Consider the following 15,876-nt stretch of genomic DNA (forward strand, 5'->3'; position numbering starts at 1 on the left):
GAACATTGCAAGACACTTATCTCCTATGATCCCAGAAAGATTTTCTTCCGATTTGTTATCTAATGACATAGAAAACAATGAATTGCATCCACATTGCATCCTTATGCACTATTACATTACATTTGGCACTATGCGCAACTTGTATTCACTAGCGTGAGACTGATAATTACTCTCACGTATTTCTTAAAGTGACAGGCACTCAATTACACCTACACATCACCAATGTGCACTCAATTAGACCTATACACCACATTAACGATATGCCTAAGTGTAATAGTTTAAAAATCAATATGAAGTATTCAGATTACTAATTATGTTTAGCTACTAGTAATGGTGCAATCATTGTTACAATTGGTGCAAATTCTGATAGATTATAGATAAAAGATTCCCATTCCCCTGCCATTCTGTGATCGGCAATCGGCAGATCATGATTTTGGTGATCGGCCCCAAAAATGCTGATCGGAGCATCTCTAGTAAAAAGAGCAAAGAGAGGCTGAGTCTCTCAGAACTAAAGATACCGAGGTATTCATCTCTGTGAAAACTTCTTAAACTGCTTGGTTTTTACTGCAGGTACGTTAATCTTATAATATCAATAAGGACCTAGGTACAATAATGTTACCGTTAGCATTGGTTGAGTTATGGAGGCTAATTTGATTGCATTTGTAGAAAACTATAAATGCGGTTATACCAAGCAAATTGATAGCAGCACTGTAATTGTATCTATCGACTGTCATCTCATTTTGGCCTACTAACAAGATAAGTAAGTTAGCCACAACGTTCCCTAACGCGATGGTTTTCTAATGGAAAATATACCTGAAAGATAACCTGTCTATGATGCAAACACCGGGCTGGGACATTTCTGCTTGCTAAATAGGTTATTCTGCTGTTGATTTGGTCACAGTCCTTGGTGGCCCTGTCAGTGCTTTGTAAAGTGCTGCATTAAGACCACAAAAAGTCTCAAAAAGCATCTGAGCTAAGGTTCATTCCCAAACACCAACTAGGCTACTTCAATACTCTATTTTCAAAATTAACGCACCCTTGATGATCTACATCTAAACCAAATATTTTAGAGCGCACTTTGAGAGATGTATCCAAGGCTGGGGCTGTACACATAATCGTAATATTATTTGTTGCACGTGCTACAAAACTCATTCTGTGCAATGGAAGATTTACCAACGTTACACTGGTCTGATACAGTTTTGCCTATGGCTATACATGCGTGAGACTGAGACGCCTGTTTATTTGTTTTAAGTGCGTGCAGGGTGTGAGAGGGGAATCGATGTGCTTTGATTTCATCTTGGTAGTTGTAGTCTGTGAGATTAAAAAGCATGTGTGTGTGAAGTATCCAAACCGCTTGATACTGTAAGGCGTAAGCCATTGGTTTCCAAAGGAGATTTTATATGTTGCCAGCATAGCCTATTGACAATTTATGTTGTAAATAGGCCTACCTGTAGCTTAGGGAAGCTAACAGCTTTCTATTAGGATCTAGTTTGTTAACAGTTACGGTTTTGTCATAACTCCCTGATGCATTTTTGCATTTAGAATAGCCAGAGCGTGGATATTTCAATCAGAAAATTAAACAATATCAGGCGCCTACCATGGACTAGGCTGGGTGAATCCAGCCTGATCTGCCGGCGATTTATTTTTTGATTTCTTAAAAGATTGAGCTTGGTATGGTGAAAGCCAGACTAACCATGGACCTCAGTTACAACATGAATCAGCCTATATTTGCACGAACAATAACGGACAACAGCTCTTCAACTTGGCCCGTTAAAATGTGTATGAACAGTCTAGCGACGCATTTCATGAAGGCCCATTTGGACATGTCAGTTATTTGCACCACTGGTTAGATGTAAAACTGCATTTTGTTTCAGACTACTGGTAAGCTTACTTAATTTGTGCATTGACAATAAAGTATCACATGAACTAAAGATGACTAAAATCTTATGTAGAAGAAGAAACATTCACAAAAAATCCATCCATCCAAAAATGACCTTTGTTTTTGATAGCTGTTGAAAACTGCATGGAACTGACTGAGATGTTTTTGTTTATTAATAAATAAATAAATAAAAATATAACATTACCTTCTGCTTTTCCCAAATACAATGTAGCCTACAGGTGTAAGTGACCTTTCATCACTCCAGTGATTATATATATATATATATATATATATAAAATTAGGTGGCAGTGCAGGATAAGAAATAGAAGAGCCGTATTAACAGGCTAGAAGTTTGCAATTTAGGAGCCTACTGCAACAAATGTTTTCTTTAAATTACAAACAGTAGGTAAGACTGCATGTTTTGGTGGCTAGCTGGGTAGTTCTGTATTTCAAGGTTTGACAGGCTAGAAGTTCGCAATTCAAATTTCCACTGGAGCTCCAAGCAGATTTCTACACGCAGCCTTCAACACTGTTTACAGCTCTTTTTAGATACACGTGTGGGTGCTTGTGTTTCTTTAGGAATCCGCCGTCTTGGTTTGTATAGAAATGAAGTGACACACATAAGAGGTTGGAAATACATATATAGCCTACATCGATGTTTGATGGCTAGCTATTAAGTGACATAGTCTACACTAAGGTAGGAAAATACATTCCTGTAAGTAAGACAGTACATCGATGTTTGGTGGCTAGCTGGTAGTTCTGTATTTCAAGGTTTGACAGGCTAGAAGTTTGCAATTTAATACTGCAACTAATGTTTTATTTGTTTATATTACAAAAACGGTAGGTAGGCCTATCGGTGTTTGGGCGGCTTGCCGGCTAGTTCAATATTTCAAAGACACTTACGTTCCTTCCTGTACGTTGGGTCCTTCCAACAGAAAACAATAAACTCAGGCGAATTATCGAACAGCAAACAACATTCTGACCAATGAAATTCTGGAAGTGCAAAGGATAATAGACCAATCAGAATGTATTTTATTTATTTTGTGACGTAATCATGCAGATCTGGTAACCCGGGCAGATTAGGTTAGACTAGGTTAGGCCTATGTAGGAAGCAAGAGTCAATATTGATTCATTTGATGAACAGGATAAAAAGATGAAAAACAAAAAACATATTTATAATAATACATACCGGTAATAGTCTAATATTCTGTTATAATGATTAATATTTATTTGTTATAAATGTTTTAAAACACATAGCTTATAGGCCTAGGCTACATTTTTAAGTTTTCACTTAATTAACTTATTTAGTGAAATATGCTTTATGGTGTCCATAACAGTCATGTCCATCATCTTGTCATACTCATAGGCTAGGCAACAACTCAACAAGACTGTTGCAGTCAGTTTTGGCAGTTATTTTTAATTTAGGACAGGGTATGTGCCATCCTAAATTAGGATTCCTAAATTAGGAAATTCTTGAGTTAGGATGGTTTTGTAATGGCCAAATTCCTATCTTAAGTTAAGATAGGCCTTTTATAAATGCAGTTAGGAAACATGCTTCTGTAATACCAAAAATCCTAAATGATTAGATTAGATATTTTATTGTCATTGTACACAGAATACAACGAGACATAGTTTGGAACAATCCTGAGATGCCCACAGATAAGCTAAAAAAAAGACAAAAAAATATACATAAAATAAGTTAAATAAATAGGTAGTTACACATGATATGCCAATTGCACTAGTACCCATACAAATAGTTTGCAGTGACTAATGTGTGTACACTAGCACACAGGCTGGGGTGGTGGGGGGCAGAGGAGGTGAAGTGTGTTCATCAGTGCAACTGCTTGTGGGTAAAAACTGTTCCTTAGCCTACTGGTCCGGGCATAGAGTGCTCTGTAGCGCCTGCCCCTGCCCCTAAACTGAGATAAGATAGGAAGTTTCTGTAATGAGGCCCCTGGAGAAGAGTTTTATTCCGAGTTTTTGTTCACCAATCTTCAGATGTCACTACTGGTGGTGTTAGCAATGTCAACGGGTTGCCAGGAATTTTGATGTACGTGTCAATGGCTTTGCGGAACGGAAGGCCCATAGAGTGAACTTCTAAGGGTGAGTTAAGGGCCTATCACATTACACGCTGTATGCGCTATGAAATGCATTATTGTCAATGGCTTGCACGTGCAAGAACTAGTCTGCTGCTGCGCTGAGCAAAAGCCAGCGCAACCGGCATTTTGCCGCAGTCAAGTTTAACTTTGACCGCGGTGCGCTGTAAGTCATTGGTATTTTGTGCTGAGCCCAGCAACAAGCACAACAAAAATCTTTGGGACGTTACCTCAACCAAGAGCAACCTAGCGGCGAGCGCAGCCTTTACAGGTTTATTTTTGTTATGGAGTTAAATCACCAGGGATAGTAATTGCGTTGGCGTTGTTGGGTTTGAAAATAGGGCCAGTGTGTTGCAAATGCCAGGGTCGTTTTTTGATCACAGTAGATCACTGCATTTTACTTTTAAGAGACTTACGTTTGCTAGCTACAGCTTGTTAATCACCAACTACAGCCAGATCTTACCTCCCTCACCATCCTCCATCATCTCTCCTCCTTAACATTACTGATTCCCTGACTCTGCTTCACATTCATCCAAAGAATTTCCTTATATCCATTTACAAAAGTAATTCAATAATGTTTTAGTTAGTACGAGACCATCGGTTCCCGTTAAAAACTTAATTTAGTCGCGTCATGTTACCTCCTCAATGCTGCTGCTGCGATATACGCAGACACAGACACACAGAATGTGCGTGTTTTGATTCTATTGGGGCGGTGGTAGTGTAGTGGTTAAGGAGCTGGGCTAGCATGCAGTAGCCTGAAAGTTGTCGGTTCAATTCCCGGCTTCAACCGTTGTGCCCTTGAGCAAGGCACTTAACCCCAAGTTGCTCCGGGGACAATGTGATCCCTTGTAATATAGCTGACATATGTAAGTCACTTTGGTCAAGAAGTGTCTGCTAAATGTAATGTAATGTAATGTAATGTAATGTAATGTATTGGGGTTAAAACAATCTTACTACATTTTAGAGTGGAAAAACAGCCACTCTTTCCCCGATATATTATCAATCTACATGAATGCAAAGATTTTACTGGTGCACAGCTTATAAATACTGGGGCACGTGCCCCAGTAAAAAGGGTCTAGTGACACCCCTGACCCAAACATTCTCAAATTAATTGAAATGTCTACTATTTGGAGTTGCATCAACATAATGTTTAAGAGCCATGTTGGAGCATGGTCAGAGATCAGACTACATGCATACTGTACCGTGGCCAACTTCAGCTCAACCATGCCATCTCGTCAAGCAGGCTCAGGCAAGGATTACTGAACCATGCCCGTGTACAGTATAGAGCATTCACACTACTATAGTCAAACAAATTGGACTTAGGGGCTCAGAGTTGCCAACCATTCTATGAAAGCTAGAAACTACCTCGTTCCAGAAACTCGTTCCGCTAAAGGCAGGTTTCGGCGACAAGAGTTAGTTGCCTGTGATTTGTCCTCCTATTTTGTGATGTCAGAAAATCGGGCTAATCATCTTAATCCTCACGAATTATCTTTGATTTTTGCCGCAGTGGGTCGTTAATAATGTGGCAAAAAAAACTCCATCGCCCTTAACATACCTTGTGAACAGCACTTGACTGGAACCAACCATGACTGGAACCAACTTGACTGGAACCAATTTCATACAATTTCACAAAAAAACGTTTATTGTGCCAAATATGAAGACATTTATCAAGGCAGTCTTGAGACATCATATTGTGACCTTGGCCCATGACCACCAAATTCTAATTAGTTCATCCATGAATAAGGTTGTGCCAAATATGAAAAGATTCTCTCAAGGTGTTCCTGACTGGCATTCAAAAAATGTGTTTTGTGACCTTGACCTTTAGGCGAAAATTAAAGAAATCCTTCAGGGCGTTTCTGAAATATTGTGTTTACAAGAATGTAAGGTGACAGTGGCTTTTAGCTGCCTCTTATAAGAATATCATGAGTGTTTCTTACCAAGGAGAGGCACCAGGCGTCTGTTCAAAACTTCATCCTGAAAAACATACATATAATCAGACAAAGCTGTATTGCCTCATGGTCAATCTCCTATAGATCTTAAAATGAGTCAAACTAACGCATAAATGCAGCTAGGCAAAATTAACTACATGAGGGGGTCAGCAGAGATTGCATTAGACTTTTTAAACTGTCCGTCATTTTGCCAGAGAGGGTTGTAAAAATTCCATTGTTATCTATTTTTGCTTGTTGTTTTAATTTTAATGTCAGTTTGATGTGACATCACATCCCACAAATCTCAGTGAAAACAATCACTAGTAGCCTGCTTTCACTGTTTCCTTGCGATTGTTGTGTTAGCTCATGGCTTTTGTGACATTTTGATAGTGACAGAAAACGCGGCAGAGTTTTAATCATAAGAGAGACCGAAGACTTACTTATTTTTTAGAACACCAGTGGTTGTAATGTTACACCATGAGTCAAAAACGGGCTTACAGGCTTGTAACCGAAGGGTTGCCGGTTTGATCCCCGACCAGTAGGAAAAATGTGGGCGGGGAAAGTGGTTAAGTACGGCCTATGTCTGGCGCATCATTTAAAAATCGATCGCTCACACCCTCAAAAAATCAAAATAATCCGTAAAAATCTGTGAGGATTTTTATTCAGTCATTCAAACATTATTGGGGTGTGTTGCTTTTTTCAGGCTATTTTTTCGATTGTAACCCCTTGTCAGTCAATTGTGAAAGTAAATAACTGTGTAGATCTGTTTTTTCCGTTGCTTGTGAAAACACTTAGTTTCACTTGCCTATGAATTCAAATAATAGACGAGGCTGTATAATAAATGTAATAATAGATGTAGGCTATACTCAGCTAATCACACACAGGTTTTAGTAAAGCAAGGTTTAGTGGAATTCCTGTGCATACACTGTCTCACTTGCAAGCAGATTCCTTATGCGCTGAAAATGTTTCATGTTGCGCTGCTTGCTGTTAAAGGGAAAGATGGCAAGAGATATGAAAGATAAAGAACAAAACAGCACCCACCTTGGACCAGTGCTCTGGCTCACAATCTGTAGAACAATTGGGCCTCATCATGGGGGGGCTGTGGTCTGGTGTCTCCCCTCCACTAAGTATAGCTGCAGGCACTGCAGTTAGACTTGTCTGAGAGGAGCTTGTGGTGTTGGGCAGACTATCGCCCAACCCCCTGTCCTCGTCCTCAAGGGCAGAACCTTTAGTGACAATGCCCTGTGTCTCCTGGAGCAGGGGGCTTGACTCAGGACGAGGCTCCTCACCCTCTTCCAGTCCAGCATTTTTGGTGTTCTGCTTTTCCTCTGCTGATTGGGGGGAAACCTCCTGAGTGAAAATAACAGTAATCATTTACACCTGATAAACTACAACACATAACTGCTTTAGTATGATATGTATGCTCCACTTACAATTGGAATCTTCACATCCTCAGTTGGACATTCACATACTGAAGCTAAGAGAATAGTAAGTTCACATTAGTCTCATTTCAATCATTTATGTAATTTCGGACAATTCATCTGGTTTCAAAATGGGCTAAAAAAAAACACTTTTTGATGGATTTAATTCAAATCTAAAAAGGGCAAAGTTAGGTTGGGCAGGCATATTGAATGGAGAGATGGGACAGAGGTTAATACTCACCCAAATCGGATTGGCTCTTGCACCAACAAAAACCACCAACAGCACATCCACTCAGACAGAAAATTAGTAGTATGACTCCCCCTGGATGATGAAAAAAAGCCCATACTCAGCAACTCTATGTGCTACAGTGAAATAAAAAGATACAGTGCCCCCGTAATTATTGGCACCCCTGGTACAGATGAAAAAGGCCTATTTTAAATCACCTTTCATTCATCAAAAAATCTAGCCTGGCCACGCTCACCTAGATCTCCTTTCAGGAAAATACTAGTCTGGAACACCAGAGCCCCAAAAGGTCAGGCCAATCAGTGACAAGAAAGGATGACGCTATAATTTCGAAATTGAAAGTGGCTTGATAACGGGTGAGGAATGTTTAGGCAACAGACTATCGTAAATCTTCAAATTATCGCTGGGGTCTTTTTATTTAGGCTGCGCAAAGCACAGCACCTTTATTTGGGGCATGGCTTACTGTTTGATTATATTGCTAAATATCGGGACTGATGACCACTGAAATCTATGGGGTATTTGATGGTTCACTATTAAGTTTCATGTATGGAAGGGTGTTGGGATCTCCATCCGCTTACTGCGAGATAAGGCATCCGCTTTCATTTATTCATGGAACGTGTGTTATGCTGAAATGGAAACCTTATTCAGCCTAAATTTAGTTATTTTTTTAATTATGCTTGATTTACTTTTTTATAAAATTCGTAAGCTCAGAAGGGGGCGGCATGCAACTGGTAGCTTGAGAGCAAGGTGTTGGAAACTCATGGCAACAATATTAAACCAACCAACAATACAAAATATTAGGAAGAGCTCTTTTAGGAGTTAAATTGAAACAAATTATTACTGGCTTTTATTTGTTCGAATCTGAGGCCCAAACAGAATCCTGGGCATAATTTGAGGATTTAGGTATGCACGTGTGTTTCAGGCATAGCGCAACCACTAATCTCTGACTGGAAGTGCACAGAACTTGTGCATTTGAGAGCACTCTCTCGCGGCTAGACAGTTCATGTCAGTTTAATATGAATTAACATTTAAAAACATGTTCAATTATATATTTTTTTCATATATAAGTCGCACCTGACTATAAGTCGCAGGGCCAGCCAAACTATGAAAAAAGTGTGACTTATAGTCCGGAAAATACGGTACATAGGTACAGGACCCAATTAGGAAGAGACTCAAACAAATTGGTGACCTTAGACCTATAGGTGGCGCTATAATTAGCAAAAATATGTTTTTGCCTATAAAGGTTGATGTGTTTGAAATAAAACTTACTAGTGATGTCCTTTCATACTTTGGGAGGTCCTTAGGCCGACACATACCAATTTGTGATGTCAACGTAATTGATCCGGCCTCCATATTTGATTTCATCAAAAACACTTAAAAGTTTTCACAAATTTCATCCAATTTTCACAAAACTTGGCACAGATGATCTTCAGACCATCCCTCAAAGAAGATATTCGTTTCATGTTGATATTCAAAAGCATTTGCCTGTCACGACCAATCAGATTTGGCAGCAAAGCCGCCAAACAGGAAGTGAACTCGTATCTCGGCAAGTCTTTCATGGATCAACACCAACCTTTGTACATAGGTACATGACCCAATTAGGAAGAGGCTCAACCAAATTGGTGACCTTAGACCCATAGGTGGCGCTATAATTAGTAAAAATAGATTTTTGCCTATAACGGTTGATGTGTTTGAAATTGAAACTTACTAGTGACGTCCTTTAATACTTTGGGAGGTCCTTAGGCCGACACATACCAATTTGTGATGTCAACGTAATTAATCCGGCCTTCATATTTGATTTCATCAAAAACACTTAAAAGTTTTCACAAATTTCATCCAATTTTCACGAAACTTGGCACAGATGATCTTCAGACCATCCCTCACAGAACTTATTCGTTTCGTGTTGATATTCAAAAGCGTTTGCCTGTCACGACCAATCGAATTTGGTGGCAAAGCCGCCAAACAGGAAGTGAACTCATATCTCGGCAAGGCTTTCACATATCAAAACTAAACTCGGTATATAGACTCGGGACCCAATTAGGAGGAGGCTCAAGAAATTCGGTAATCTTTGACCACTAAGGGGGCGCTATAATCACAGGAAGTAGGCTCATATCTCAGCAACGCTTACACATATCAAAACCAAACTTGGTATATGGACTTGGGACCCCATCCCGAGGACACACAATCAATTTGGTGACCTTCGACCACTAGGGGGCACTAGAGTTACAGGAAGTTAGCTCCTATCTCAGCAACGCTTTCACGTATCAAAACCAAACTTGGTACATGGACTTGGGACCCCATCCTGAGGACACACAATGCATTTGGTGTACTTTGACCACTAGGCGCGCTATAATTAGCAATACTTTCTCGTATCAACCTCAAACTTGATACATGGACTCGTGGCCACAACCTGAGGACGCATAATACATTTGGTGACTTTTGACCACTAGGGGTGCTAGACTTTCTCGTATCAACACCAAACTTGGTATGTGGACTCGTGGCCACAACCTGAGGACATAATCAACAATCACTTGAAGTAGGCTCATATCTCAGCAATCCCAATCCAATCCAGTCCATTCCAATCCAATCCAGTCGGCTCATTTCTCAGCAATCCTAATCCAGTCCAATCCAATCCAATCCAGTCCAATCCCTGCATGCAGCCTACCAATGACCGCTGTTCCCTGCACTGCTCAGCCTGATGCACTGCTCAGTTTGGATGCACTGTGGACTAGTAGAATTATGTTAACTATTAGTAGGGTAGTTAGCCTATACAAATAATGACGATCAAAAATCAAATGTGTGGCACAGCAGAAGGCCAAGAGCTTGTCCCTCGAAACGGATCAAACGTTGTTCGAAAATATTTCGGATTTCAGGCAAGTGAAGTTAACCAACATAAGCAAAGCAGGGCTCTCAACTCATACCGTGAAACACATGCCTTTTTATCACGTTAACTTTTAGTCCTTGTTTGCTTCCTCCGATATAGCCTATAATAAGAGTTGAGCTAACGACGGGATCCGTGAATTATATTCATGTATTTTATGAGATACATGTGCAACCTACAATGCATATGCGTTTCAAGACACAGCCTACTCAAAACGAGTGAACAATAATGAAAATGTAGCCTACACGTCAGTGTTTCACATATCAACGAATGACTAAACCAGGGGCATCCAAACTGCGGCCCGCCACGCACTTTAATCCGGCCCGCCGAGCATTTATTAGTTTATCATAGATCCGGCCCGCCACACTTTAATCCGGCCTGCCAAGCATTTAATTAGGTTATCATAGGCCGCTCGCTATTTTTTTTTTCCAGCGACAGACGACATTGTGGTTAACTTTAGGCTACTGCAAACTGCTTTACACTCTTCCTAAAGAACGTTTACAATTGTCAATGTCACGTTGTTGTGACAATGAACGTTGTCAATGTCAAAACAGCTTGTTACATCGAGATACATAGCATCTCCATTGCAGCAGATCTAACTACCTTATGCTACTCCATTTAATTGGGAACGCATTTGAGCGTGCACAACAGGGAGAGAGCGCAATTGCAACAGTTCCCACTACTGACCATTTACAAACTGTGAGCGGACACAGCACTAGCCATAGGCTATTTGAGTGGAGCTGGCAAAGGGTCTTAAAGTGCAGTACACCATTTATAAATGAATTAAAAAACATCAAATTAACAGTATTTCTTAAGAAATTAATTTTCTACAACAAAATTACTTTGTTGTAATTACTGTGCCGTTAACGTTTCCCCAAATATTAACAAAGTAGCTCGCTCAAAAAATTTGTTTGGAAGTTGTTTGGAAGTCGCAGTCAATCTATATTTGCTGTAATTTTGGGGAGTAAATGTGAGGGGAAGAATTTGGGTGAGCCAGATAGCAAGTCCAATATGTTTAAGGGAAAAAATATTTTTGTCACTAAAATTAATTAATAATCGTGATCTCAATATTGATCAAAATAATCGTGATTATCCTTTTGGCCATAATCGTGCAGCCCTACAGCAATCCCAATCCAGTCCAGTCCAATCCAATCCAGTCCAGTCCAGTCCAATTCAATCCAATCCAATCCAATCAACAATCACATGAAGTAGGCTCATATCTCTGCAATCCCAATCCAGTCCAATCAAATCCAATCCTGTCCAATCCAATCTATAGTCACAGGATGTAGGCTCATATCTCAGCAATGCTTTTACGTATGGAAACCAAATTTTGTACATGGACTGAAGACCCATTCCCAATCCAATCAAGTCCGGTCCAGTCCCAATGCAATCCCAATCCCAACTACTGTTCACTGCTTGGCCCCCACATTGCTGCTTGAAGATATATTTAGCCTAGTTTTTGCTGTGTGTTGATCATCTCCAAACAAGCTGCGATTTTATCCCATGCTCATTTCTACAGGCTGTCTCTGATGTTAGGCTATGCCTTTCGCTCCTTAGCAGATAACTTTTGACGTAGCCTACGCATGCGTGTGAAATGGTTTCATGAGTTGTACATGATATAGGCTATGGCTGTTTTATAGCGCGTTGGCATATAACATTTTGCCATGTAACATTTTAAATGAGTTGTTACAAGTTGTTAGGCTGCACCAGACTAACCTGTTGTTGATTTTTGTTTTGTTTCTTTCTTCTTTGTTTGTTATTTGTCGGAGCACCAAGTTTTGTCCACTGTAAATAAATCTGCACCATAAATAACTCTCCACCCATTTTTACACAACCCCTGAACTTCATAATGTAACCAACTAATATACTAATACTAATAACAACACAGTATCCACAATTTAAGAATCTCCGAATGTTAAGTCACATTTCTCACAAAGTGGTCTAGAATTCTGTAGAAATGAACTTATTCCATTTGAATGTGACTATAGTTCACATTTACACAAAGACGTATTCCTATATTGTATTTTTAAGTTTGAGAATTTGGCATTGCAGTTGGGTAAGTCACATAGACCATTCCAGTGTTTGTCTATGATTGTGTGTGTGCGTGTGTGTGTAGGCTACCTGTGAGGATGCCAGTGGCATTTGGGAACATGAGACATTATTACATCTTACCTGCAATCATAGCAATGTGGCTGGAAAAATTAGTGGTTGCAGGAGAGTCAGTTGCGGAGTCTAAGGGAGGGTTGAGCTTCTCACAAATGGTGTTGGATGTTGGTGTGCATTTCTTCACCTCCTCCTCTTCTACCTTACACCTGCTCATAGATGGGAAAAGGAAGAAGTAGCTGGTAGCTGCTCTGAAATGTACACAACACCTCATTTGATCTTATATAATTTCTCAAATGATTGTACATGTGATTCAGAGAAATGCACACACAAACAATTGTGAGTATGCCACTCTTTCAGACGTGCCATTTATAAATCACAAATTGTGAAATATTGCACAGCTGAATGGTGGGGAATAGAGACATGACAGGTGGGGCGCGATGAACAGGAGGAAATTAGTTTCTTTGTGCCTATATTTAACTAGATGTACCGCATAGCGGTACAAAATATGACCGCCGCTCAGTCCTGTACATCTGTTCCGCGAAAATAAATCACACTTCAATTTGTCTCCATATTTTACTCCATCCCCCACTCTTGAAACTTTTGTGTATGCTTGTTTGGCATGCCTGAGTGTGTGTGTGCGGCTGCACAGAAAGTACCCTACTGGTGCTGAAAAGGTGAATAGATTGTAGAATAGCCAAAGAAGATGTAGAATTGTTATAAAACCTTTAAAATCTCTAAACAATCACAAGTAGGGCAGTTCATCACAGTTCATCCATTGCAACTGGATTGATGAAAGGTCACTTACACCTGTAGGCTACATTGTATTTGGGAAAAGCAAAAGGTATCAGCATAATGTTATTTATTTATTTATTTTTTTATGTATTTTTAAACAAAAACATCTCTGTCAGTTCCATGCCGTTTTCAACAGCTATCAAAAACAAAGGTCATTTTTGGATGGATGGATTTTTTGTGAATGTTTCTTCTTCTACATAAGATTTTAGTCATCTTTAGTTCATGTAATACTTTATTGTCAATGCACAAATTAAGTAACAGTAGTCTGAAACGTTATTGTTAATGCACAAATTAAGTAACAGTAGCCTAGTCTGAAACGAAATGCTGTTTTACATCTAACCAGTGGTGCAAATAACTGACATGTCCAAATGGGCCTTGATGAAATGCGTCGCTAGACTGTTCATACACATTTTAACGGGCCAAAGTTGAAGAGCTTTTGTCCGTTATTGTTAGTGCAAATATAGGCTGATTCATGTTCCCTTGCATTGTTTAACTGAGGTCCATGGCTAGTCTGGCTTTCATCAGACCAAGCTCAATCTTTTAAGAAATCAAAAAATAAATAGCGGGCAGATCAGGCTGGGTTCACCCAGCCTAGTCCATAGGCACCCGATATTGTTTAATTTTCCGATTGAGATATACACGCTCTGGCTATTCTAAATGCAAAAATGCATCAGGGAGTTATGACAAAACAGTAACTAACAAACTAGATCCTAATAGAAAGCTGTTAGCTTCCCTAAGCTACAGGTAGGATTATAAGGTAGGCCTATTGACAACATAAATTGTCAATAGGCTATGCTGGCGACACAAATAAAATCTCCTTTGGAAACCAATGGCTTACGCCTTACAGTATCAAGCGGACTTAAACTGTCATATCGTGGCGAAAAGTTGTAATAACATTCACGCAGCTCCATGAGTCAAGGAAAGCGCGAATGAAGTAGCCACTTCTAAATGGGACCCACTACACAGTAGCTTAAGGTGTTTTGCTAAAGCAGCCATAATGAAATGAAGGTGTCATTGTTTGGATACTTCACACACACGTGCTTTTTAATTTCACAGACTACAACTACCAAGCTGTAATCAAAGCACATCGATTCCCCTCTCACACCCTGCACGCACTTAAAACAAAATAAACAGGCGTCTCAGTCTCACGCATGTATAGGCAAAACTGTATCAGACCGGTGTAACGTTGGTAAATCTTCCATTGCACAGAATGATTTTGTAGCACGTGCAATAAATGACAGTCGAAAGATACAAACAGTGCTGCTATACATTTGCTTGGTATAACCGCATTTATAGTTTTCTACAAATGCAATAAATCAAATGCCTCCATCACTCAACCAACGCTAACGGTAACATTACCTAGGTCCTTATTGATATTACAAGATTAACGTACCTGCAGTAAAAACCAAGCATGTCCGATAAACAGCCGCAGATTTATTTCGGCTTCAAGAAGAAATGGGAATTACACTTCATGTGAACATCGTCCTATCCTTATTAGATGTTCGCTGCGGTAAATTACAGTCCTTGTATGAAGCGTCCATTGTTTTTTCCAACCCACTTTTAACTTCCAACAAAATTACGTCTCACTGCAACGATGCGCCATCTAGTGGACAAACGACTACTTCTCGCCAATACTGAAAATGCAGCCATGATGATGATGATGAATATTTATTTTGGCTTTCTTTTAATCCTACTGATTTTCATTTTTTACCGGGGGGGGGGGGGGGGGCAAATCACAAATGAGTGATTATGAGCCAGGTTGATGTGGGCCCTTGAGACCAACATACCATAAAAGTTTCACAGAGAACTGTGTCTGCCCTACCCTCCTTTCGGGGGGTCCAGTCCAGCGGGGGGGGCTGCAGATGAAAACGAAAAATGACGGTTCCATGCTATCCATGTGGGGGTACATGCCCACCAAGTTTTGTGTACCCCGGTCTTTCAGTGTCCCGGGAATCCTTGTTGGTGTACGTCACTAAATGTACACATAAATTATTTTATTGTAAGGCCCTCCATGAACGAAAGTACACAAAACTTGGCATGCATTCAGAGGGTGTCATAATGATCCTACACTTTTAATTTCGTGCAGTTTTGACCTTGTCAGCCAGAGATATTGAGATGAAAACACCTAATTTTTTGCTTTTTAATTTTTAACTAGGTGGCGCTATACATGAAATAAGTGGTAATGGGATGGGTTGACATGCCCTCTTAAGACCAACATACAAAAAAAAGGTGGACCTCCTAGGCCCTACGGTTCTCGAGATATTCACAGAAAACTGTCTCCGGCCACCTACAGGCCAGTTGGTGTATAGTAACATAAATTAATTTATTGTGTGGCCCCCCATGAACGGAATTCCACAAAACTTGGCGTGCATACAGAGGGTGTCATAATGATCCTACACTTCCAATTTCGTGCAGTTTTGACTATGTTAGGTCACAGATACCTTCAATTACACCACCTCATTTTTACTTTTTTGTGTTTAACTAGGTGGCGCTATACATGAAATGAGTGGTTATAGAATGGGTTGACAT

At 39.9% G+C, this 15,876-nt stretch overlaps 1 protein-coding gene across 3 annotated transcripts in view; it reads right to left on the bottom strand.

The window, feature by feature from the left end:
• The window catches only part of tnfrsfa (tumor necrosis factor receptor superfamily, member a), a 78,668-nt gene that overhangs the window by 10,010 nt on the left and 52,782 nt on the right, over positions 1 to 15,876 (bottom strand). For 2 of the 3 annotated variants that reach the window (XM_042066240.1, XM_042066225.1), the window contains exons 5-9: positions 12,622 to 12,761; positions 7,566 to 7,646; positions 7,337 to 7,380; positions 6,945 to 7,253; positions 5,913 to 5,949 (exon numbers count right to left, since the gene is read on the bottom strand). In XM_042066240.1, the coding sequence (XP_041922174.1) occupies positions 5,913 to 5,949; positions 6,945 to 7,253; positions 7,337 to 7,380; positions 7,566 to 7,646; positions 12,622 to 12,761 (611 nt within the window). The remainder of the gene's footprint in view (positions 1 to 5,912; positions 5,950 to 6,944; positions 7,254 to 7,336; positions 7,381 to 7,565; positions 7,647 to 12,621; positions 12,762 to 15,876) is intronic. The other variant, XM_042066233.1, reaches the window with a different exon arrangement.

The sequence above is a fragment of the Alosa sapidissima genome, chromosome 2 (genome assembly GCF_018492685.1).
Source record: "Alosa sapidissima isolate fAloSap1 chromosome 2, fAloSap1.pri, whole genome shotgun sequence".
In the NCBI taxonomy this organism is placed as follows: domain Eukaryota; kingdom Metazoa; phylum Chordata; class Actinopteri; order Clupeiformes; family Clupeidae; genus Alosa; species Alosa sapidissima.